The sequence below is a fragment of the Leptopilina boulardi genome, unplaced genomic scaffold (genome assembly GCF_019393585.1).
Source record: "Leptopilina boulardi isolate dan_hultmark-lab unplaced genomic scaffold, ZJU_Lbou_2.1 LbouV2_266, whole genome shotgun sequence".
In the NCBI taxonomy this organism is placed as follows: domain Eukaryota; kingdom Metazoa; phylum Arthropoda; class Insecta; order Hymenoptera; family Figitidae; genus Leptopilina; species Leptopilina boulardi.
Genome location: NW_026137825.1, coordinates 1649717 through 1674589, shown reverse-complemented (window position 1 = coordinate 1674589; position 24873 = coordinate 1649717). Strand labels below are relative to the sequence as shown.

The 24873-nt window shown below is 24.1% G+C and overlaps 1 protein-coding gene across 1 annotated transcript; it reads right to left on the bottom strand.

Moving 5' to 3' along the window:
• Positions 1 to 1762: 1762 nt before the first annotated feature.
• On the bottom strand, positions 1763 to 23683 carry LOC127281237 (proton channel OtopLc-like). Its single transcript, XM_051304853.1, has 11 exons — positions 23360 to 23683; positions 22390 to 23098; positions 12816 to 13044; positions 11019 to 11133; positions 10542 to 10767; positions 9769 to 9926; positions 9212 to 9428; positions 8713 to 8875; positions 5412 to 5494; positions 4495 to 5278; positions 1763 to 1909 (listed from the first exon to the last, which is right to left on the bottom strand). The coding sequence occupies exons 1-10, from the start codon at positions 23681 to 23683 to the stop codon at positions 4530 to 4532; spliced, it is 2973 nt and encodes a 990-aa protein (XP_051160810.1). The 3' UTR covers positions 1763 to 1909; positions 4495 to 4529.
• Positions 23684 to 24873: the final 1190 nt, after the last annotated feature.

Here is a 24873-nt window from a genome sequence, read left to right as displayed (position 1 = left end):
ATTATTATTATTATTATTATTATTATTATTATTATTATCCATTATATTATAATGGAAAAATAATTTCCAGACAAATAATTCTGAAAGATATTTTTTTTTTATTGTCACATCCATAATTGACGATTACAAATTAATAATCTAAAAAATACACTGTACAATTATTCTCTGTTTTTTTTTTTTAAATAGAATTTTCTTTTGATTAAAATTAAAAAAAAAATAAAAAAATTGCGGAAGATACAAAATTAAAAAAAAGATTATAATTACAATAAAAATGCGGTTACTGTTTAATAATTTAAATTCTTTTTTTTCTGTTAATGGCTGCAAGTTATAGAATTGAATAAAAGCGGCAAATTCGCAATTTATTTAATGCGCTTGCTTTTTTTTTTATTTTATGTTATGAAATCATTTTCGCGATTAATTGGAAAATTAAGTATCCATATATATATATAGTTATAATAATCTAGATATTATTTATATTACTTATATTTTATAATTCTGTACATATATATTTTAGATTTTCTATAATTAAACTATAATATTATATATTGCACATAAATCTCACACAAATGTGTAAAAAGCAAAAATTCTTTTTTCCTTTCAAAAAATTTTTTTCTCAAACTAAAAAAAATAAAATTTCTATTTTTAATAGAAAAAATGAATAATTTGAAAATTACATTTTTAATTTTCCATTTTTAGTCGAATCGACGATTTTAATAATCTTAATTAATTTTAATAATTTGAAAACTACATTTTTAAGAAAAAGAAGAAAAATTCTTTTTTCCTTTCAAAAAATTTTTTCTCAAACTAAAAAAAATAAAATTTCTATTTTTAATAGAAAAAATGAATAATTTGAAAACTACATTTTTAATTTTTTCATTTTTAGTCGAATCAAAGAGAAAATAAAATTTAAAAACTATTTTAAGTTTCCAAATTAAAAAAAAAAATTCCAAAAATTTTTCTTCGCATTTTTTTTTTCTGGAAAATTGATTTCCTTTTTCTATTTTTAGTAAAAAATAAAAAAAAAGAAAACTAAAATTCAAAAAAAAGTAAATTTAAATTTCACACCTATTCAAAAATAATTGATTAATTATGTAAATATTAAAATAATACTTACAAAATTTTGGAAAAAAGAGAAAAATTTTAAAAAAAAATTTCCAAAAAAATTTCTAAAACTATTTTAGCTTATTCCTTTAAAAAAAAAAAATATTTTCAAAATAGAAAAATTTCTTTTTGCTACAAATTCTCATTCTTTAGAAAAAATAGTAGTTCTCAAAATGAAAAAAAAAATCTTTTTTCTCTCTAATAAAAAAAAAAAGGAAAATTATATTCTCAAGTCCGTCGAATTTTGAGCATGTGCAAATTGGAATGCCATGGCACTTTTCTGAAAGTGGATGTCAACGAATCATCATTATTTCGTTCTTTAATTGTTTCCTTAAGAAAAATATCATTTTGTTGCTGATGATAACTGGAAACTCTTCTGTGTTGTTTATTTAAATTTGTGGAATTTAAAATATTCCTATTATTCCAACCAGGATCACTGACAACGCGACGATGACGACAATATTGTTGACGATTTTTATCATTATTGTAATGATCATTATGATGATTATGATGATGATGATGATGATGATGATTACAAGAAATTGTCTTTCGTCGCGGTGTTGGCAATGCATAATCAACATTATGAGAATGCATCACTGGCGCTTCAATTTGAATCAATGGATTTGGATCAAGATAAAGCCAACTGGCACTGTCCATATAAGGATAATGATGAGGTAAAAAATTTGATTCCAAGGTCACCAAATTTTTAAAAAGTGGAATCTCCGATTCACTAAATTTTCGTTGCGATTCATTGAAATTGTTTTGAATTTTTTCCACCATTTTTCGACGATGTTTTTTTAATTTTGATCTGAAAATTATTGTTTTTTTTTCACCAAATTTCCTTTCAAAGAAAATTTATTTCAAATATTTTAGAATCGAACTAATTGTACGACAAATTATCAGAAATTTTATATAAGTAGGATAGCAAAAATTCTTAAACTTCCATTTTTATAATTTTTTTTTAATTTGATTTACGCAAATTAATTGGAATTAAAAAATTTTGTCATATAGTTTTTAGTTTTGATGGTTAAAAAAATTTCAGGCAATACTTATAATCAAGTTTTACAGATTTTTTAATAAAAATTTTTTTTTTTTTTAAATAATAATAATTTTGGAAGAGTTAAAGTTGAAATTTTTTAGAATAACTGAATTTCAAAAGATTTTGTTAATTTTCAAACAATAATTAAATTTTAAAGAATTAAAAATAATTTATCAAAAATATAATTTTAGATAATATTTTTGTAAAAGTAATTGAATATTCAAAGATTTACAATTTTAATTTTTGAAATTAATTGAATTTCAAGTGATTTTTGATTTCAAATTTTTGATGATTTCACTAGAAAAATTTATTAAAAATTTGCAGAAAAGAATTTATAATAATTTGAAAACTTTTTTTGAGTGAAAAATGGTTTCAGATAGTTGAATTTTCGAAAAATATTGTAAAAATCATTAAAAAATATTGAAATTTCAGGAGAGTTATAATTGAAATTACAAATAAATTTCAAAAAAATTTTAGACGGAAAATTTTAGAAATAATTAAATTTTAGATGCTTTTAAATTGAAATTTTTGAAAATAGTTAGATTTCAATTACAATTGATTTTAAATTGAAATTTTTGAAAATAATTGATTTTTAATTCATTTTGAATTGTAATTTTGGAAAATAATTGAATTTTAGGTGATTTTAAATTAAAAACTTTGAAAATAATTGAAATTTTGGTTAATAATTAAATTTTAATTGATTTTGAATTAATAATTTTTAAAATAATTGAATTTCTGTTGAATTTTAAGAAAATAATTGAATTTTAATTGATATTGAATTGAAATTTTGGAAAATAATTGAATTTTAGTTCATTTTGAATTAAAAACTTTGAAAATAATTGAAATTCAAATTGATATTTTGGAAAATAATTGAATTTTAGTTCATTTTAAATTAAAAACTTTGAAAATAATTGAAACTCAATTAAAATTTTGGAAAATAATTAAATTTTAATTGATTTTGAATTAATAATTTGGAAAATAATTGAATTTCTATTGAATTTTTTGAAAATAATTGAATTTTAATTGATATTGAATTGAAATTTTGGAAAATTATTGATTTTTAATTTATTTTGAATTGTAATTTTGGAAAATAATTAAATTTTAATTGATTATGAATTAATAATTTTGAAAATAATTGAATTTCAATTGATATTGAATTGAAATTTTGGAAAATAATTGATTTTTAATTTATTTTGAATTGTAATTTTGGAAAATAATTGAATTTTAGTTGATTTTAAATTAAAAACTTTGAAAATAATTGAAATTTTGGTTAATAATTAAATTTTAATTGATTTTGAATTAATAATTTTTAAAATAATTGAATTTCTATTGAATTTTAAGAAAATAATTGAATTTTAATTGATATTGAATTGAAATTTTGGAAAATAATTGAATTTTAGTTCATTTTGAATTAAAAACTTTGAAAATAATTGAAATTCAAATTGATATTTTGGAAAATAATTGAATTTTAGTTCATTTTAAATTAAAAACTTTGAAAATAATTGAAACTCAATTAAAATTTTGGAAAATAATTAAATTTTAATTGATTTTGAATTAATAATTTGGAAAATAATTGAATTTCTATTGAATTTTTTGAAAATAATTGAATTTTAATTGATATTGAATTGAAATTTTGGAAAATTATTGATTTTTAATTTATTTTGAATTGTAATTTTGGAAAATAATTAAATTTTAATTGATTATGAATTAATAATTTTGAAAATAATTGAATTTCAATTGATATTGAATTGAAATTTTGGAAAATAATTGATTTTTAATTTATTTTGAATTGTAATTTTGGAAAATAATTGAATTTTAGTTGATTTTAAATTAAAAACTTTGAAAATAATTGAAATTCATTTGAAATTTTAGAAAATTTTAATTGATTTTGAATTTATAATTTTGAAAATAATTGAATTTCTATTGAATTTTTTGAAAATAATTGAATTTCAAAAGATTGTGTTAAATTTGAAACAATAATTTTAGTAAGAGAAATTTTTAAAGATTTCTATTGATTAAGAATTTATTAGAAATCACATAAAAAAAAAATTGAATTCCAAAAGTTTTTAATTGAAAAATTTCTTTCAAATAATTGAATTTTCGAAAAATATTTTAAAAAATCATTGAAAATAATTGAAATTTTTGCAAATATTAAATTAAATTTAAATAATGGAAATAAAGAAGATTTGCATTGTATACAAAAAAAAAAACGTATTTTGTTTTTTAAATTTTGTAAGAAAAATGTAAAAAAAGTCGAAAAAGTCACATTTTATTAAAATAATTCGAAAAAAATATAATCCGAGGTCTGTAAATGTTGTTTTTTTTTTTTAAATATTTTTTTTTTCTCAACATACCTAGAGACGAGTAACCTTGGAGTCATTTCTTGTCGTCAGTTAAGTGGATGTTCACCACGTGGCGTTCTGTAACATTTATTCCAAATTTCCAACAATAAAACACAACTATGAAAACGATAAAATATCAACAATGGCAATCCAATTCTCGATATTATACCCCAAGCGAGAACGCCAAAAAATCTCAATTGAACTTCTTGTGATATCCAATTGTGAATAATAACAGTGTCAAATGCCCAAAGTACTGCATTGCTAAATAATAAAAATGTTATAACTTGTCGCGCTGGTTTTGACATCATTTGATAACGTGTTATACACGATCTTTTTGTTGCCTCAGCCATTAATGTACTTTGTGCATAACTTTGTAATAATTGAAGTATCGACGCTGACAATAACATTATATGACGTACTTGTGAATCGTCATTGTCAATTGTCCAATTAATACAACAAATACAAACGACAATTGTAAATACCGAATAAAGTTGAATGCCAAATAATGAAATATTTGACAATAATGTATCGAGTGTCGCTGATGCTCTTGATACAATTGACATTTGACGAATTTGCACTAAACCACTTGCCGTCATTAGACCACTGAGACTCAATATTGCAATTAGAGTGCCACATGTTAGCCACGATAATGTTGAGGGTGGAAAATTTTCATCTTCCCTAACAACGAGAAATATTAAAATAACAACAATACCAGCGACCATGCATAAAATTCCTAAAAATAGACCTTTACTCGAACCATCGCAATTCGCTCTGTTGTGTATTGTCAGGTCTTTCACTGAAAATAACAATTTTTTATTTTAATTTCAATTGAATATTAATTTAATTTTAATATTAATTTCATTGATTATTATTCGTTGACAATAAAAAATTTCGTTATATAATATTTAAAATAAAATTAATATACTCACTACTGAGGAATTTGTGCTTATGTGTTAAACGATTTCGACCGACATTTTGTCCCATTACAAATGTCACGGCAGCCGCTATTAAACTAAAAAAAGAAAAAAATTGATAAATACATTTTTCTTTTTTGAATAAACGAAAAACTAATTTAGGGTCAGCCGGGGTAAATCCGAACGCTAATTATTTCAGCTTAATTAAAATTTTTAAAAATAAGTTCAATATGAGAATTTTTACCTCAGATCCTCTTCAAGAGATTCTAAGTATTATCCCATTTTTCGTTTGTTAATTAGCAACAGCATAAACAAAGATAACGAGTATTGCAAAAAAAAAAGATTGAAAATCAAAGATGACACTCTTTCAGTATTTTGTCTCGTATTTGAAGAAAAAGAAGCTAAAAATTTAATTTACTATTTATAATTGTTTGTTATGAATACTAGAACAGAAACTATTTTTCATTCTTGCCTTCTGTAAAATTTTATTAATAATATCAGACCGTTCGTATTTACCCAGGAAAATTGGAAAACCGGGGTAAATCCGAACGGTATTTTCAATAATTTTTTTTTACATCAGAGCCACACAAAATTGTTTTTATTTCATTACACTATTATTTTAACATTATAAAAGTACATAGAAAAAAGTTTTTTCTTTCTATACGTATCCTCGTTAGTAATTAATAAGCAGAAACTTAATCTCTGTTCTCTCGAAGGAGTGTTTCAATTTTTTTTGCCAAATGGTTTGTTGAAAAAAGTTTTTCAGGATCTTAATAAAATTTGGTATTCTACGGTTTTTGGGGTCGCTAATTACCAATTTGAAGTCAGTTTTTCAAAATTCAAAATGGCGGACGAGAATTAAAAAATTCATTGGATTCGCTCGAAAATTGTTACTCGGGGGGTTTCAGGGTTAGCAAATTCGATCATTTTTAAAAATAAGTTTTAGGAAAGTACGCCATTTTGAATTTAAAAAATTTGACTTCTATTTTTGTATTTACATTCAATCACTCCAAAATACTTTCTGTACCAAGTTTTGCAAAAATCCGTTATGATTTGTTAAAGTTATTAAAGGTTTTAATTGTGTAATGCATTTTAATTTTTAACCTGTTTGATTTTTGTATTTATATATGATGCATTATTACATAATAGGTTTATTATCGTATTTTTTTTGAGTTTTTATATAAGTTTAACAATTGCAATACTTTAAATTTATTTTCCCTAAGATTTTTCTGAAATACAGTGGCGTTCGTATTTACCCCGGTATTTTAGGAAAGTTGCAAAGTATCGAGGTAAATCTAAGTTTCCTGCGATTGTAATTTATCAAAAATTTTTTCTACCCCATAAAATTGTTCTATGGAAGTAAAGTAACAACTTCATGCACCAGAATACCGGAAGTATTTTTTTTTTTAAAGAAAAAACTTATGTTATTGTTGAAACTTACTAAAAGCGTTCGGATTTACCCCGGTTGACCCTAATTTAATTTCTAAATAATATTAAAAATTATTTAAAAAAAAAAGAATTATTAATTCAGGCGTCGGATCGACTTTAAGGCACAAAAAAAGTCGTTTTAGTCGATTTATAATCCCAAAAAAAGTCGAAAAAGTCGATTTTTTTTATTTTAACAAAATTGAATTGGTTAATGAATATTTTACTTTAAATAACTAATGTTAATTAAATTCATTTTATTAATTCTGTAATGAGAATAATACTATAAAAATATTATCAAGAAAATTTATTTTCAATATTTCACAATTAAATTTGTAAGACAAATTTTCAAAATTTTATTTAAGTAGAACAAATTATAAAAATTCTTGAAGTAACATTTTTATAATTTGTTGAAGTCTGATTTAAGCAATTTATTCGAATTACAAATTTTGTCATAGTTTTTTTTAGTTTTGATGATCAAAATAATTTCAGGCAAAAACTTAATCAAATTTTAAAGATTTTTTATTAAAAATTTTTTTTTTTAAATAATAATAATTTTGTAAGAGTTAAAGTTGAAATTTTTAGAAATGATTGAATTTCAAAAGATTTGGTTAATTTTCAGACAATAATTAAATTTTACAAAACTAAAAATAATTTATCAAATATAATTTTATAGATAACATTTTCAAAAAGTAATTGAATTTTCAAAGATTTACAATTTAGATTTTTGAAATAAATTGAATTTCAAGTGATTTTTAATTTAAAATTTTTCATGATTTCTGTTACTAAAAAATTTATTAGAAATTGCAGACAAAAATACAATAATTTGAAAACTTTTTAAGTGAAAAATGGTTTCAAAAAGTTGAATTTTCGAAGAATATTATAAAAATCATTAAAAATAATTTGATTTCACGAGAGTTATAATTGAAATTATTAAATTTCAAAAAATTTTAGATGGAAATTTTTAGAAATAATTAAATTTTAAAAGCTTTTAAATTGAAATTTTCGAAAATAATTAAATTTCAATTGATTTTGAATTGAAATTTTTGAAAATAATTGAATTTTAGTTGATTTTGAATTAAAATTTTTGAAAGTAAATGAATTTTAGTTGATTTTAATTGAAAATTTTGAAAATAATGTAATTTCAATCGAAATATTGGAAAATAAGTGAATTTTAATTGATTTTGAATTGAAACGTTGGAAAATAATTGAATTTTAGTTGATTTTGAATTTAAAATTTTGAAAATAATTGAATTTCTATTGAAATTTTGTGAAAATAACTGAAGAATTTATTAGAAATTACACACAAAAATTGAACTTTCAAATTTTTTTTTCATTGCAAAATGCTTTCAGATAATTGAATTTTCGAAGAATATTATAAAAAATTATTAAAAATAATTAAAATTTTTGCAAATAATTTAATTTCAAATGATTTTGAATTAAACATTTTTTGTTATTTTATTTGCTAATTTTTTTTTAAATTATAAACAATTATTAAATTTCATAAAAATTTTAATTCAAAAATAGTTAAAGATAATTGAATTTGTGAAGAATTTCATTAAAATTATTAAAAATAATTAATTTAGGGAAGAATTTTAGTTAAAAATTTGTTAAATAATTGAAATAAAGAAGATTTGCATTGTATCTTTAAAAAAACGTATTTTGTTTTAAAATTTTGTAAAAAAGTCGAAAAGTCGCATTTTATTAAAATAACTCGAAAAAAGTCGTATTTTTGAAAAAAAAGTCGGTAAAAGTCGAAAAAGTCGTGTAATCCGAGGCCAGTTAATTAATAAATAATAATCAATTATTAATTAATTGTAATTAATAGATGAATAATTTATAAAATAATTATTTTCCTTTTAAAAATTATAAATAAAAAAAAATCACTTGCCTGAATTGAACAATAAATGGATACAAAAAAGGCAAACTTGAAGTCCATAATTGACCCAAAGAACTGCCATTAAGACAATCTTGCAATGCAACAACTTGTGCGATTTGTTCTTTGGAAATTGGTTCATAAATTTTATACATATTATCTCCTGTTAATCCTTCGCCTGAAAAAAAATTATTAAAAAAAATATTAAAAAAAATCCACTTGGAGACATAGAAAAAAAAATTTTTTTTTTAAATAAATAAATTTTATTTATTAATTATTATATTTTAATAATTATTTACTCTTTTTCCTGTGAAATATTAAAAAACAAATTCAGAATTTTTAATTTTACAGTTTTTATTAAAAATGTTTAAAAACAATTTATTTTTTTAATTTCAAATTTCATTTTTAGTCTCCAATATTTTGTAAATATAATTTGGGATATTATTATTATTATTATTTTGGTATTTTTATTATTATTGTTATTTGAAGTGAAATTAATAAAAAAAAAAATTACCTAAAACATCTCGCGTGTGCCTCGTTAATGTTTGGGGAAAACCTCGAAGATGAAGAGGAGACGATGATGTTTGTGGTCCCCTTTGAGCAAGATGAACAAAATAGGTCCATTCCAATGCAGAATCCCAAATTATTAAACGAATCCATACGGCTATATTTGTTGCGGCCAAATGAGTGAAACCAAATCTTGCCGCTAATCCAAATTTCTCCACGAGGACCTGCAAAAAATATATTTATTTTATTAATAAAAATAAAAAAAAAACAAAATTTTTTAGAAAAAAACTCCATTAAATCAATTTTATTCCCGTAATTTCTAAATCATAAAAAATTTACAACATTAAATTTGAAAAATATTTATTAAAAAAAAAGTAATTTCAATATGGAAAAAAATATTTAAATATTAACTTTTTTTTTAATATTTCGTTATTTTATTATCTTTCTATTATTTAAACTAAAGTATTTCACAGTTTCTTAAAAAAAAATTCTATTATGAAAAATTTCCAAAGGTTTGGAAAGATTGTGATTGTGGGAAAGAAATTTGTTTTTTTTTCAACATACTTGCGAATTAACGAAAAGAAAATGCATTTGTAGAAAAGTGAAGAGTCCATGAAGAACGGGATGAACGAAAATGATATCACTGAGACAAGATGCTCCTTGCATCATTGAATGCATTGCCATTTCCAGTCCATTAAAGACTAGAGTAGCCAGGCCAAAAACTAGTAAAAAAAAAATTTATAAAAAATTACTAACAAATTATTTATTTAGAAATTATAAAAAAAAAAAATTCTATTCTAAAAGGAAAAAAAAATTTATAAATTTTTCCCTTTTTTCTGCAAAATTCAAAAAAAAAAAAAAAAAAATACCAAAATTCAAAAATAGTAAAATTCAATTAAAAATAATAAAATAAAACAAAATTAAATCAAAAATAGAAAATAACTTAAAATAAAATTTGCAAAAAATTACTATATAATAAAAATTATAAAATTCTAAGGAAAAAATTTAATTATTTTTTTTCTAAAAATTAATTATTTTTTTTCTAAAAATTAATTATTTTTTTTTAAATAATGTAAAAAAAAATACGAGAAATAAAATTACTTTCTTTTTCTAAATTCAAAAAAAAAATAGAGAAAAAATCAAAAATTTGCCCAAAATTTAACTGTGGAAAATATTTTCTTTTTGTAATGATATTTTATTTTTAAAAAATTTTTGTTATTTAACAAAATCAGTTCCTAGGGCTGTGATTTCCTTTTTTTTAAATAAACATAAATTTCAATTACTTTCTTTTTTTTCGGTGAAAACGAATTTTTTTTTTAAATGTTGGCAAAACTTACGTAATGCCCCAACTCGAATGTAAAAACTAGTGGTTGTGGTTCTCGAGCGTGAAATATGAGCTCTTTTAAGGGATCCAAATCTCGTGAGTGAAGCTCCACCGAGTTCAGCGTCATCAATTCCAATTCCACTACTTCCCAAACTTCGACAACTGTCTATTAAGACCCAGAGGTAGATGCTTATGATTACGACTATGCTTCCAATATACATATACATCAGGAATATTCCCTATGAAGAGAAGAAAAAAAAAAAAAAAAATTTCTCAAAATACTTTTTTATTTATTTATTATTTATTCCCATAAGTTTTTTTTACAAAATGAATTATTATTATTATTACTGTAATTTATAATCATTTCTTTTCATATAGCTTTTTTTCTATGTGGACTTTTCTTTTTGTTATCAATTTTTTTTTTTGAAAATATATTTTACTTCAATCAAAAGAGATAATTGAGTTTAGAAAACCAGGTGTTTAAAATTACCTGTAAGCTGAGTAAAGGCACAGGTGTATCCATCACCTCGGCGAGGCACAGGGCCATCATCATTATTACCACGAGTTCCCCGTAAACATTTGATAGTACGATCCATAATTGCGAACTTGCAAAAAAAAATCAAAAGTCACGTATTTTTTTTTTAATTCTAACTAAATTCCTGATTGTATTTTTTTGAGTTCTATATTTTTATAAATTAAATTTTTGTCTCCATATTTATTTGAATTACTATTATTATTATTATTATTAGTTTTAGTATTATTATTTTTATATATTCCAAATCGAAAAATTGTACGTTTTAAAAATAAAACAAAAAATATTTTTTTCATAAAATTATTATTTCGAAAAAATATAAAAATTATTTTTGTAAAATTTTTTCTTTTTTATCGTTGTTTTAGTACTTTTTTTGTACGAAAGGAAATTTTTATTTGTAATAAAATAAATAAATAAATAGAATTTTAATTTGTCAATAAAAAAATGAAAACTGCTACTTTTCAAAAACAGGCGAAATAGATTAAAAATTTTAAAATACTTTTTTAAAAAAAAGGTAAATTACCTCCTGAATTTTTTTTTGTTACAAAAAATTTATGAGACCAAAGAAATTTTTATTGAAGATAAATTTTTTTTTTTTTTAGATAGACTATTGAATTTGAATTTTGCTCACAATTCAATATATTAAATGTTCGAGAAACGGGAAAAGAGAAAAGTAAGTTGAGAGAAAGTCATCATTTACGTATATATAATGGCGAGAATTTTTTTTTTTTTTGATAAGATTTAGAAATTTACATCTTGTCCGTTATAAACTTTGGAATGCTCATTTGCATGATGCAAAAAAAAGTCTTTGTTACGGTTTTGCTTTACTTTATCATTTAAACGTCATAATTCTCGTAACAAGTGTTGTAACCGTATTTATACACCATTTATACAATTTCACCGTTATTTTTTGTTACCTATCTCCGCTATATAAAATCATCTTAACTAAACATTGGAAATTACCTTTAAACTTCCCCCTCTTCTATTTAAAATGCAAACAAAAAAAAGACAAATCCTGAAAATTTAATTTTTTTCCATGTTATTTTAAAATTTTTTATTAATTTATTAGTAATTATAAATTCATAATTCTAATTTATATTTAATATTTTTCTTCATTATTTTGATACTGAATTTATTTTAATTATTTATTAATAAGATTTAATAATTAATAAATAATTTCACTATACCTTAAATAAAAAATTTCTTTGATACTTTTTCTAATATTTTAGTCTGCTTGTCAAATTGAAATTTAGAAATGATTTTATCTTTTTTCCCATTTTAATTTTACAAAAATAATTTTAGTATTTTTCCGATTTCATTTTTTCAAAAATTATAATAATAATAATAATTTTTATTATCTAAAAATGCGATAAGTAAAAAACAAAAATTAAAAAAAATTTTTTTTTAAGTTAAGAGAAATGTTAAAGGTGTTGTGTATTCTGTTTTGTGCCATCTATTCGTTTTCATTAACTTGATTGAATTACGATTTAGTTTTCTAAAGATTAGTTTTTTTTTCTAGAATTAAAAACAATATTGATTAATATACAAACTGACGATATAATTTAATTATAAAATATGAATTCTTAATAAAATATATATGTAAAAAGAAAATTATAATTTTTTTTGAATATATTTTAAAAAAGTGTGAAATAAAGGAAATTAAAAAAAAATTATCAATTTAAATTTTACAATATTACAATATATAAAAAATTTTAAATGCTTATTAAAAATAATAATAATATAATTAAAACTTACAATGGTTCAGAATTATCTAAAATATCTTCAGGTGACCTTGCCCTGGATAGTATCCTCGAAACTAAAGATCTTGGAGGCACTGCTGACGAGGAAGGCTCTTGTGCAGAAGGTTCAGTTTCCTTTGATCTTTCACCCCTTCCGGGGCTACCTCCAGGTGCACCCTCCACTGTTCCACCCGTTATGCTACCTGTTTCGTTCAAACTATCTTTGTCATGTTGTTCATTACTCGCTGAAACAAAAAAAAAATTATTATCTTAAAATTTTATTATAAAAAATAAAAATTCAATTTATAATTCAATTCAAATTCAATTTAAATTATAAATGACTAATTTTTCAATTGCAGATCCCTGTTATCGACAGTTACCGACTTTTTTTATTTCCCAAATAAATTCATTATTCATCTCTAAGCTAAAATTTTTCTAAAAGAAAATTAAATACTTGAATTTTTATTTAAATTTAATTACATTTACCTTTAATTTAAAATTTTATTATAAAAAATAAAAATTCAATTTATAATTCAATTCAAATTCAATTTAAATTATAAATTGCAAATTTTTCAATTGCAGATCCCTGTTATCGACAGTTACCGACTTTTTTTCTTTCTCAAATAAATTTATTATTCATCTCTACGCTAAAATTTTTTCTAAAAGAAAATTAAATACACGAATTTTTATTTAAATTTAATTACATTTACGATTATTTTCACAATAATCTAAAATTATTTTTTTTTAAAAGCGAAATCGAAAATTCGAGCAAATTTCTTTTTTTATAAATATTACATGAGATTTAAATTTATATAAAAAAAATAAATGAACCGTAAAATGTTTTTCAGAAAATATAAAAAGTATTTTAAAATTCTAATGAATTCAGTGAATTTTGTGAGGAAGCTTTATTGACAGTGAGAGTTTAATGTGTATATTTTATAAGTTTTGTTCGATATATATTTTTATATATGTATCGTATCAAGAAGGCAAAATCCTTTCACTTGAATGCAAATGCGATTGGAACAAATTGGCTTGAGCGGTAAAAGCGCGAGTATATAACAATGGAAATGGTATACATATATATATATATATATATATATATATATATATATATATATATACAGATCTTGGTCATCTTCGCGGGCGTTAAAACAATTGCGCCTGCCTGCAGGGCATTGAAAAACAACTTTCTTCGGTCTCGATGCGATTATAACCACCACAAACGAATCTTTATATGCCCGGCCAATTACGGTGTTCATTCCCTTGAAATCACTTGCCATTGCATTTATATATACCTGTTCCGAACACCATATAATAGCCGCTAGTTAACACACGGGGAATGACCGATTTCATACGAATTCAGTAATGATCTCAAGAAATGATCTTTAAAAATTTTTTCTTTTTTTTTTTTTTAAATTTCAATCACGTTTGTTTTTCATAAAAATTCTTTAAATAGTTTGAAAAATAATTGTTAATTAGTATTTTTTTTATTGATTTTATTGAATAATTATAGGTCATAACCGTTTGTTAAGCGAAAACAAAACTTTCTGTTGGGAGAAAAAAATTTTCTACAAGAACCAACCAATCAAGTGCTGCTTTGAATCGATATATATCGATCATTAAGCTGCTTCCACAACAGTTTTTTTCCATCAATGTAATTACGAACCCTACAATAGTTTCCCAAACATGAGATAGAAAAGGACATTAATCTTTGTCCTTTTCTAACTCATGCGCTTCACACATTCCCAAATATTTCCCTTAAACCATAACCTATATTTCTCTACTGCTACTTTCTATTGGAAAAAATTCCAAGAATTAAAAAAAAACAAATGATTTAAATACTACTCAACATTTAAGGCATTAAAATACTTTATAATTCATTTTAAATGAGATAAATATATTCAAATGAAAATTAGAAGAAAAATATTTGTATATATACGCAATGCAATGAGCGCCATAATTAATCATTTCTTCACTCTCAGGAAGAATTGGTTATATATGTATATATATATGTTTTACAAGAAAAAAACATAAAATTCAATGATAAAAAACATGTTTCTGTCTTAGTACTTTTATCTTGATTCAATGAGAAAAATATAATGGTGATAATTGCGTGATACACGCAATGCGAATGCGCGCATTTTGCTTCGTCGATTAAAATAGTTGTGGAAAAGATTCACAAACCCGTAAAATTGAGAATATCCATGCTTGGGAAAATGTAAAGGTTTTTCCATATTTTGCTCTAGATAATCATATATATATATAGATATAGTGAACTTTTATTATACTCATACAATTTTATTGTCTATAAAAAATTATCATTTATATATACATCATCTCAATATAACATTCTCTGACTTTTCCTTTTTATTGCCACTGCATGCAAACAAAATCAAAAGCATTTTGAAGTTAAATGTGTTGAGAAATATACCAAGAAAAAAATAAATCCTATTTTAATTTTTCTAATCTATTATATAAAAAATAATTATAATTGATGCTAAATTTTAATTATGTCCCAATATAGAATATTAATATTTTTCTACTATTGTAATTTAAATTATAGTAATGTAATCTAAAATTACAACGAAAATATGAAAATTATGTCTGTATTTATTATTTTGGGATAAAACACAAAATTAGCGGACAATTATTATGTTAATGAGAACAAATGAGTCTACGTAACTGCATGCATATATAATTCTACGGTGTTAATGATGAACACTCAAGTATAACAAATTACACAGATATTATGAGAACATTGTGAGAAGCTACTTGACTTATATTATTATAATTATCGTGGGCACGTGTCGATTTTTTTCATGCATGAAAAATTACCTACTTCTAATATAATAAATATATATATAAATATATATGCCAATAAAATGTAGAACTCATCACAACAATTTGCAAATTCTATAAAATAAAATAATTTTTACAAAAAAATACAAAATACAAAAAGTACTAAAACAATCATGTAAAAGGTTTTTTTTCCCCGAAACAAATTTAACAACTTAAACGAATTTTTAAAACTACAAAATGATATATCCCAATCGTAATTCTCTCTATTTACTTTAAACTTGTTCCACTTGCGTGTAGTTTCTATAAATATAAAAATGAAATTTTTTGAAGTAGTTCTCTATTCAAATATGAAGCTTTCATTTCTCTTTCTTTTTATAATTATAAAAAATATATATATGATTTAGTCTAGACGATCTTTTCTTAGTTCATAAATAATGATTTGCGTTTTGCAGATTGCACACGATAATGCATATACGAATTCACCGAGATTTTATTCAGATGTTTTTTTTGATGAATATGACGATAAAGAAAAAAGGAAACAAGAAAATCCTACAAGGTGAAAGGCGAGTAAAAATAAACCATTAAAGTAAAAATTAAATTTAGAACAATTATTCAGTATACAACAAAATTATAATTATTTTAAACAACTATAAAATATTTTTTTTCCAATTTGAATTAATAAATAATAAAAACAGTAACAAAAAATATAAAAAATAAAAAGTGATTTTTTTAAATAATGGAAATATATAGAAAGGTCTGTGAAATTGTTTCGATTATAAGGCAGAGAAGTAAAAGGGATACAAGCAGGGAAATTAATTTCAAGTCTACCTGTTTGATGCTAAACCGAAAGTCCATTTGCACTTATTCTTTGAAAAAGATCCGTTCGTTTGTGCTTTGGATATATAACACGCTCAAGAGAGCTATAAAAAAACAGTGACTCTCATTTTAAATTCTCAATAAGTTTATTCAAATATATCCTAAATACGATTCAATGAAATTAAAAAAAAAAATAAAATTATTTCAATTTTTTTATTCAAACAGCATAAAATTTATTTACGAAACAAAAATAACCATGAATTTTTATATTATTTATTATAAAAATAAAAAAAATCGATTAATGTTTAATAAACTAACATTTTTCCCCTCTCTGTATTTAGCTCCGCCTATTCTATCCCTTTCACTACTTATCTCTGCCTACATTGTCTTTCGTGTAATTGGTTTCGCGTATTTGACCCCTTCCCTTCTTTGACTCAGCCCATTCTGTCCCTTCCATTATTTAAAACCGCCCACATTGTTCTACGTAATTGGTTTAGCGAATTAAGTTTCATTACATAACTTAGGCTCCGCCTATTATATCAATCCTATGCTTTGGCCCCGCCCACATTGTCTTGTATATAAAAATTTCGTATATATTCTCCCTTCTATTTATAGGAGGGATTCTTTTATTCCTTGTCCCCGCCCACATTGTCCTCTGTATAATTGGTTTCGCAAATTAAATTTCATTGCATATCTTTGGCTCCGCCTATTATATCACTCCTTTGCTTTGGCCCCGCCTACTTACACTTGTCTCCGCTTATAATACGCCTACTATTCCTTTTCTCCGCCCACATTGTCCGCTATATAATTGGTTTGGCAAATTAAATTCCCTTGCATATCTTTGACCCCGCCTATTATCTCACTCCTTTTAGTTTGCCCCGCCTACTTACATTTGACTTTGCCCATTATACGCCTTTTATTTATTATCCCGCCCACATTGTCCTCCATCCAATTTGCTTCATTTAATATTTTTAAACTCCTTATTATTTTTATCGTTATTTAAAGAAATAAATAATTTATTTATTTAACTAGTACTTAACTACAAAAATTATTTATTTAGAATTTTTTAAAATTAATTATCAATTAATTTTAATCAGAATTTGATTCAAATAATTTAAAATTTATTTTAAATATTTTTAAAAGATAGAAAAAAAGATTCAAGTTTTGTAGGTGCACGGTGAAATGAAAAGTAATGAACAATAATAATTTTTACACAAGGAAACATTCACTGTGTTGGCGTAATGTAGATTTCTCTCTCATTTTTGTTCTTTGGAAATTCGTCCTGATAACTTTTAAGGTCGCGATGATTATCAAACTTATCCGGCACTTGTAAATTGTAATCCCCACTTTTATTTTTTTTCTTCCATTCCCTTTCTATATGCTAACACGCTTCTGTTAATTATTCCGGAAGTAGAAACTTCACTACAGAAGACTTTTTTGTGGTCAACTATTCCTCTTTCTTAAAAAAAAAATATATATATGTTTTTTAATTTATTTTTTCTTTCATTACCGTTAACATTCTTTTCTCATCTTTTTGTTAAAAAAAATTAAGAAACACTTGCGTGTCATAAAGGTACAAACAAAAGAGAAATCTCCTTATGATTTATGAATTATCCTTCACGCTCAGGATATGTGAAAGATTTATTTAGTCTTTTGACATTTTAGAAATATAGTAAAAGAAAATATAACTTTGAGGATTTTCTCAAAAAGTCTTAAGGGGAAAAACATTTCATTTAGGTGCGAATAAATAACACGAATCGATTCAACGAAATGAGAAATTCGACTAAATGGGAAATCGATCAAATGAAAATTTGAACAGACGAAATTAAGATTAAATACAAATAGGAACAAATGGTTTGATATTATTATTAGAAAAATTATGTTGAAAAAAATTATTACCTCTCACACAATCAGTTTGTAAACGCAATGTAATAATTAATCATTTTTTTTTCTAAATTACCTGATTCGTAAAGACTATCTGTGGTAAATCCATAAGTCGATAAACGTTGTTTCGCCGTGGTCGATAATTTCGATCGAATCTAAATATAATAATTATTTCTCAATGATCAACGAATTTATTTTCTCCGCTCCGCGGGATTTTATCACTGAAATAAGTTTTCTTTATATTTCATTTTCTTAATTAAGAGTTGAAAAGAACTTTTCAGAAAGTAATAATTTAATTGATAATTGCATTAAATTAACACTTCATTTTTTATAAAATCTGATAAGTAATGATAAAAATATTTCAACAATAATATAATAAAATATAAAAAATAATAAATTACATTAAATATTAATTCAAGAGTTATCAAATTTACAAAATTCCAATTTTACAAATTAAAAATACATTTTATAAAACGAGAAAATTATATTTGATATTTTTAATTAATTTGAAAAAAGTGATTAGAAAGTTATTTTAATTAGTTACCTTAGAGGGATTTAAATTAAGATTTAACTTGAGGATTTCATTGGTGAAGAATTTTTACTCTCATAAATTTCGTTGGTAAAAATTATTAATACAAAAAAATTTATATAATAAAAAATTACTCAAAAAATTACTGAAAAAAATTAATACTTTAAATTTTGTATAAAAATAGGAAGAAAAGTGTTAATATTTTGAAAAAACATTCAATTTAGCAAAAAAAAATTCAAATCACATTAAAATTTTTCTCATTCAAACAAAAATTTGAATTTCTTAAAATGTCTGTTTTTATTTTCAATTGTGAAAAAAATAACTAACATTTAACCGTTCACCAAAAAAGAAAACAATAATTTCTTCGGTATTTTTATATTTTTCAAAAAAGCACTTTTTATTTTTAAAAAATGTATAGAAACTTTATTTATTCCTTTTTTTAAAAAACAATATTTATATCTACATGCACACTCTCGTGATTCTTATTTATCCACCATAACGATTTGTACTCAATGTCAACCGGCGGAACTCAAATAGACACTACTGAATGGTTCGAGATTTTTGTCCTTTTGAATTTATCTTTTAACGGTTCTGCGAACACGGTGAAACCGCGCTTAACAATGTCACAAGACTGAATGGTGAGATGACCAAGAATACAGAAGAGAAAAGCCTACCTCTCATCGAGAAGGAACATTGACTTTCCGGGGGATATCATTTCGTCCTTAATGCTTCTTTATAACAGTAACGCTTCATAATTATCACGACGATTTGCAATAGTAGAGTAAACCGTTAATGGTAATAATTTACAAAAATAATTTTATATACATTTCCCCATAAGAGAAAAAAAATTTTTAATTTGAAATTTTTCATTATCTTGTCAAATATCGCATAATATATTTTAAATATAAATCATCACTAATAGCAGAATTTTTTCCTTCTAAATACTATATGTAAAATTATTATTTCAATTTTGGAGGATAGATAAAAGTAAAACGCGTTTATTTAAAAAAAATTCCTACACAAACTTTAAACCACAATTTGCCGCTGTAATTTAATTTTTCCGAATTTTTCTAATTATTTAATGATCAACAATAGAATAAAAAGAATCAACTATATGAAGGACAATGTAGGCAGAATTAATTAATACAAGGGATATAATAGGCGGAGCCAAAGATATATCAGATATTAGAAACGCGAAATCAATTATATAGAGGACAATGTGGGCGGGGACAAAGCAAAGGAGTGATATAATAGGCGGAGTCAAATATAAATAGGCGAGATTAAGTACACTAAACTTTATATAGAATACAATGTGGGCGGGGCCAAAGAGAAGGAGTGACATAATAGGAGGGGCCAAAGATATGCAAGGAAGTTTATATTAGTTTATATACGAAACTAATTATATGGAGGACAATGTGGGAGGGTCATGAAACATAAGGCGTATGATAGGCGGAGTCAAATATAAATAGGAGGAGTAAATACACGAAATTGGGCGGGGCCAAATAATAGGAGGGGTATAATAGGCGGAGTCAACTATAAATAGGAGAATTAAATGTACAAAAGTGGGCGGGGCCAAAGGATATAAGAGGTATAATAGGCGGAGACAAATATAAATAGGAGGATTAAATACACGAAACTGAGCGGGGCCAAAGAATAGGAGGAGTCAACTATAAATAGGAGGGTTAAATGTACAAAAGTGGGCGGGGCCAAAGAATAGAAGGGGTATAACAGGCAGAGTCAAATATAAATAGGAGGATTAAATACACGAAACTAGACGGGGCCAAAGAATGGGAGGGGTATAATAGGCGGAGACAAAGATAATGGGCGGAGCCAAGTTTAACGTAACGATGGCGTTTAATATACCCGAATAAATTAATCATATAATTAAAAATGTAGGTGGGGCTAAGCAAAGCAAGAATAGGCGGAGCCAAAAAAAGGGGTGGATACTAAAAGTTAAATGTAAGGGTCAAGGACGTGGACGGGATCAATAATATGAGTCCGAGTAGGCGAAGCTAAATTTAGGGCAGAATTTGGGCACAATGCCAATAGATGAATTATTTATTTTACTAGTCTTAATTAATTATTCAATTGAAAAAAAAATATTTTAATCTTTCAAGAAAAAAAAATTAAAATTATTGAACGTAAATAACTATTATTCATAGTGATTGGACATATATTTATAATAATAGCAGAAATGTGAGAAGTGCGCGTTATCGAAATAAATGGTTAACTGTATAGTAAAGTGAATATTGCAGGTATATATATATATACAAGAAGTTATAGAAGTTGCAACGATATGCGTGAGGTGTTTTGTAGCGGTGCAGTTGTAACGTAAATCAGTTATGTGTAACAGTGACTGGATGGTTTCATATGAGTAACTAAGTCCATAACGGTGGCACCATGTGTTCGACATATCTCCCTATGTGTGTCCCAGTCTTATATGCTAAATGCTCTGCATCATATACTTAATGATGCTGATATAGTTGTGCCGCATCATCATAAACACATAAAAAAATAGTTCAACGATGAAAGAAAAGGAAAAAGACTTTAAAGGATAACCACACATCACATTCATTAATATCAATTACGAACGGAAAACACTGATCTATTTATAATAATTTTTCCGCGCGTTTGATCGAAAAAAATGATGATGGCATATTCAGAGAGATTACTTTTGGACATTTTTTGGTTACCATAGACGGATCTGTTTAATTAAATAATTGATTTTTAATTTAATATATTAAATTAAATTTACATTTAATCTCTTTATTTTTATTTAATTTTTACTCGTATAGGATATTATTTTCGCACCTAATGATACGTGTCTTACATGAAAATTTTTTTTCTACTTCCGATTTAAAGTTGTAGACCGAAATTGAAGTATCTTTTTTCATCTTCAACGACTTTCTATATGCATATAGTTTTAATTTCTTCTCACATACAAATTTCTGATTTTTTTCTGTGTTTTAGAAATATTATACAAATAAAAATTAAATAAAAATAAATTAAATAATTTCAATCTATATAAACATATATATGCGGATGAAAGCAAAAAAGTTTGTTAATTGAAATATTGAAAAATAGAAAGTAGTCTTCATCTATTAAGAGTAAATAAATGTGGTCAAGAGTGAAGATACTTGTGCGACGCTAATTTGTATGCAAGACAGATGTGTTATACGGTATCGTTGGACAAAAATGTTCGACTAGCGGTAGCTATAATATAAATTCTTTGCGCATATATATACATATACGTAGAGAAAATATATAAACAGAAATTAAATATGTCAAAAAAGTATATTTTCCTAACAAGTATCACGAGTCGTTTCAAACTCATATATGACACATTTTATTTTATCTTTTTTGCAACACGAGTAAATAATTTATAACACGTCAACCAAATTAATAATTGATTATTAATAATCTTTTAGTATCCTTATTTAAAAATTAATTAATTAATTTTTTTTACGATATAACAGTAGAGTAGGAGATAAAAGTCAAGAGAGGGAGTCAACTTTTTTAAATTTTAGAAAAATTTACCTAAAAAAAAATTTTTAAATCTCACCGGAAACATTGGAAGATTTCGTAACTCTTTCCATTGCCTCAGGAACATCAACGGCCCTTTCATGTTTTCCATTAATAATAATTCCCTCCATCTGATCAGGTGTATTTCTCATTTCCAATTGTTTCCATTCTTTAATTTTTTCAGCCACCTCCTGGATCATATCATCCTTAATTTCCAAATCGTCATCTACAACCACGGTATCAAGAAAATTTCTCACCATCAAATCGGGAACAAGAGTTTCCTCATCTTCATCTCGTATTCTCCATTTTGCTCTTCTATGTTCCTCTTGATAATTATTATTATTACTATTATCATTATTATTGTTATGAATTTCTCCTCTTTCACGAATTACTTCACTTTGGTGAAATTCATTCACAAATTCGCTGTTTTCTTCAACTAATTCCTCCTCTTGTAAAATGTATTCACGTCTCTCGGCTAAATTATGAGTGACTCTATAGGGACCAACAAGACCCACTACACCCCTAGGGGAGGAAATTGGTTTTTTTCGTCCATCTTTCATATTTTCATCTCTTTCTTGTGAATACATTTTAGTAGTGTGATTAAAATTAAATCTCGATACTGGAATCTGATTGGATGCAATCTGCAACCACTTTCGTAGTTCCTCTTGCCTTGAAACAACTTCCGGTTGTGGATTTATTTCCTTTTTTCTTATAACACTGTAGAGAGGGTTCGAATCTTCTTCTTCGCACTAAGGAGATTTTTTTATTTTAATTTTCAAGATCAATATTTGTTTAATAAATTTCGGTTTTTTAAAAAAATATTTTAATATTAAATGCAAAATTTAAAATCTAAATTTTATTACATAAAGTACGTATTGGAAACCTTACTAAATAATATTGTAAAGTTTACTAAAAACGCTACAGAAAAATTTAATTATAATTAATTTTAAACAAAATATTCTTTAAAAAACCGAAATTAAAATTTCCCTCCAGTGAAAAATAATAATTACATGAAATCTGCCTTCGGGAGGAACTCTCTCCTCACTAGGAAATTTTTTTTGACAATCCACAGAACTTTTATATGCAGTAATCAAAACAACATTGTCCTTGAATCGACAATGTTGCTGATGATAATCCTTATTATTGTCTTCAGCGTCAAGAACACTATAAATTGGTTCGCGAGTTGCCGTTTGTATCCATTTTGGTCTTTTTTTAATGGAATTATCAAAATTTAATGAGTCTTGATTAATGACAATGTCACTTAAATTATTATTGTCCGAACTTGTTTTCTGCTTGGTAGTCGTTGCAGAAATGACTGACAGTTCGGCTACCATGACGAAAAATATATATATATTATGTATATATATAAATGTGACAGTTAAAGAATTGACAATGACCCAAGGCACTATACTACACCGGAAGTCACGCCTTGGACGGTTCTTACATGTCGATGACCTTCAATTAAATAACCCCCTGCCCCAGAAAATTTGACCATTAGATTTATATATATATCGTTAACCGTTTTTTGACCTTATTCTTATCATTCGAAGTGTCTTTTTTTTTCTTTTAATAGTATTATGCAAATTTTATCATTTTATTAATTTGATCTAAAATTGAATCATTTCAAAGTTTTATTACGTGTGTATTAATTTTCTGATAAGTTTCTTATTTCAATTTGCAATATTTTCTTCACTCGATGAGAAAATTTAAATTTAATTATTTAATTAATTAAGTACTTGTGTACTAAATAGAAATTCGATAAATTTATTTAATTATTATTGAATAAAGTTTTATGGAAAAAAATTTTTGTTTCATTTATCAATTAATACAATCAGACATTTTTTATTAAGCCAAAAACGTATGTGAAATGTGTAACAATGAAATTTACATATTCTCACGGGTTTGGGAAAATTTCCGAGGTTTGGACATTTTTAGTGATCAATAATGAGAAACTTTCTTTATCCTGTATGTATATAAAAAATATTTTCTTAGTCATTTTACAGAAAAAAGAAAAAACTAAAAAGGACTTAATGTAGTTCGTTTATAATAAAATTAAAAGAATAAATTTTCAAATTATTTAGAGTTCATTTATTTTATTATATTTAAATTCGACGCAATTTATTTTCTTAAAGTCAATACTGAATAAAAAATCCAATTTTTTCATTTTATTATAAAATTTTAAAACCAAGTCAATTTTGTTTAAAATACATTTTCTTTTATTACTCGCGAATTAAATTTCACAAACTTTTGATCGCGTCACAATAAACAAAAAAAAGTTAAATAAAAAAAATTTCTATATACTTATAAGAATATATCAAATATATGCATAATTTACAAAAGAATAGGTCATTTTCGTTAATTTCGCGTCGAGAAAGAAACCGCACTTTTTTTCAATAGAGCACAAAAGCTAAATGTGAAAATTGTCGACGCGCATAAAAAAGACACTTCAAAAAAATAATCCATAAATTGCACTGATGAGATATTACAAGGGTATATACTTTCTAATGAACCCGTTTTCAAATTT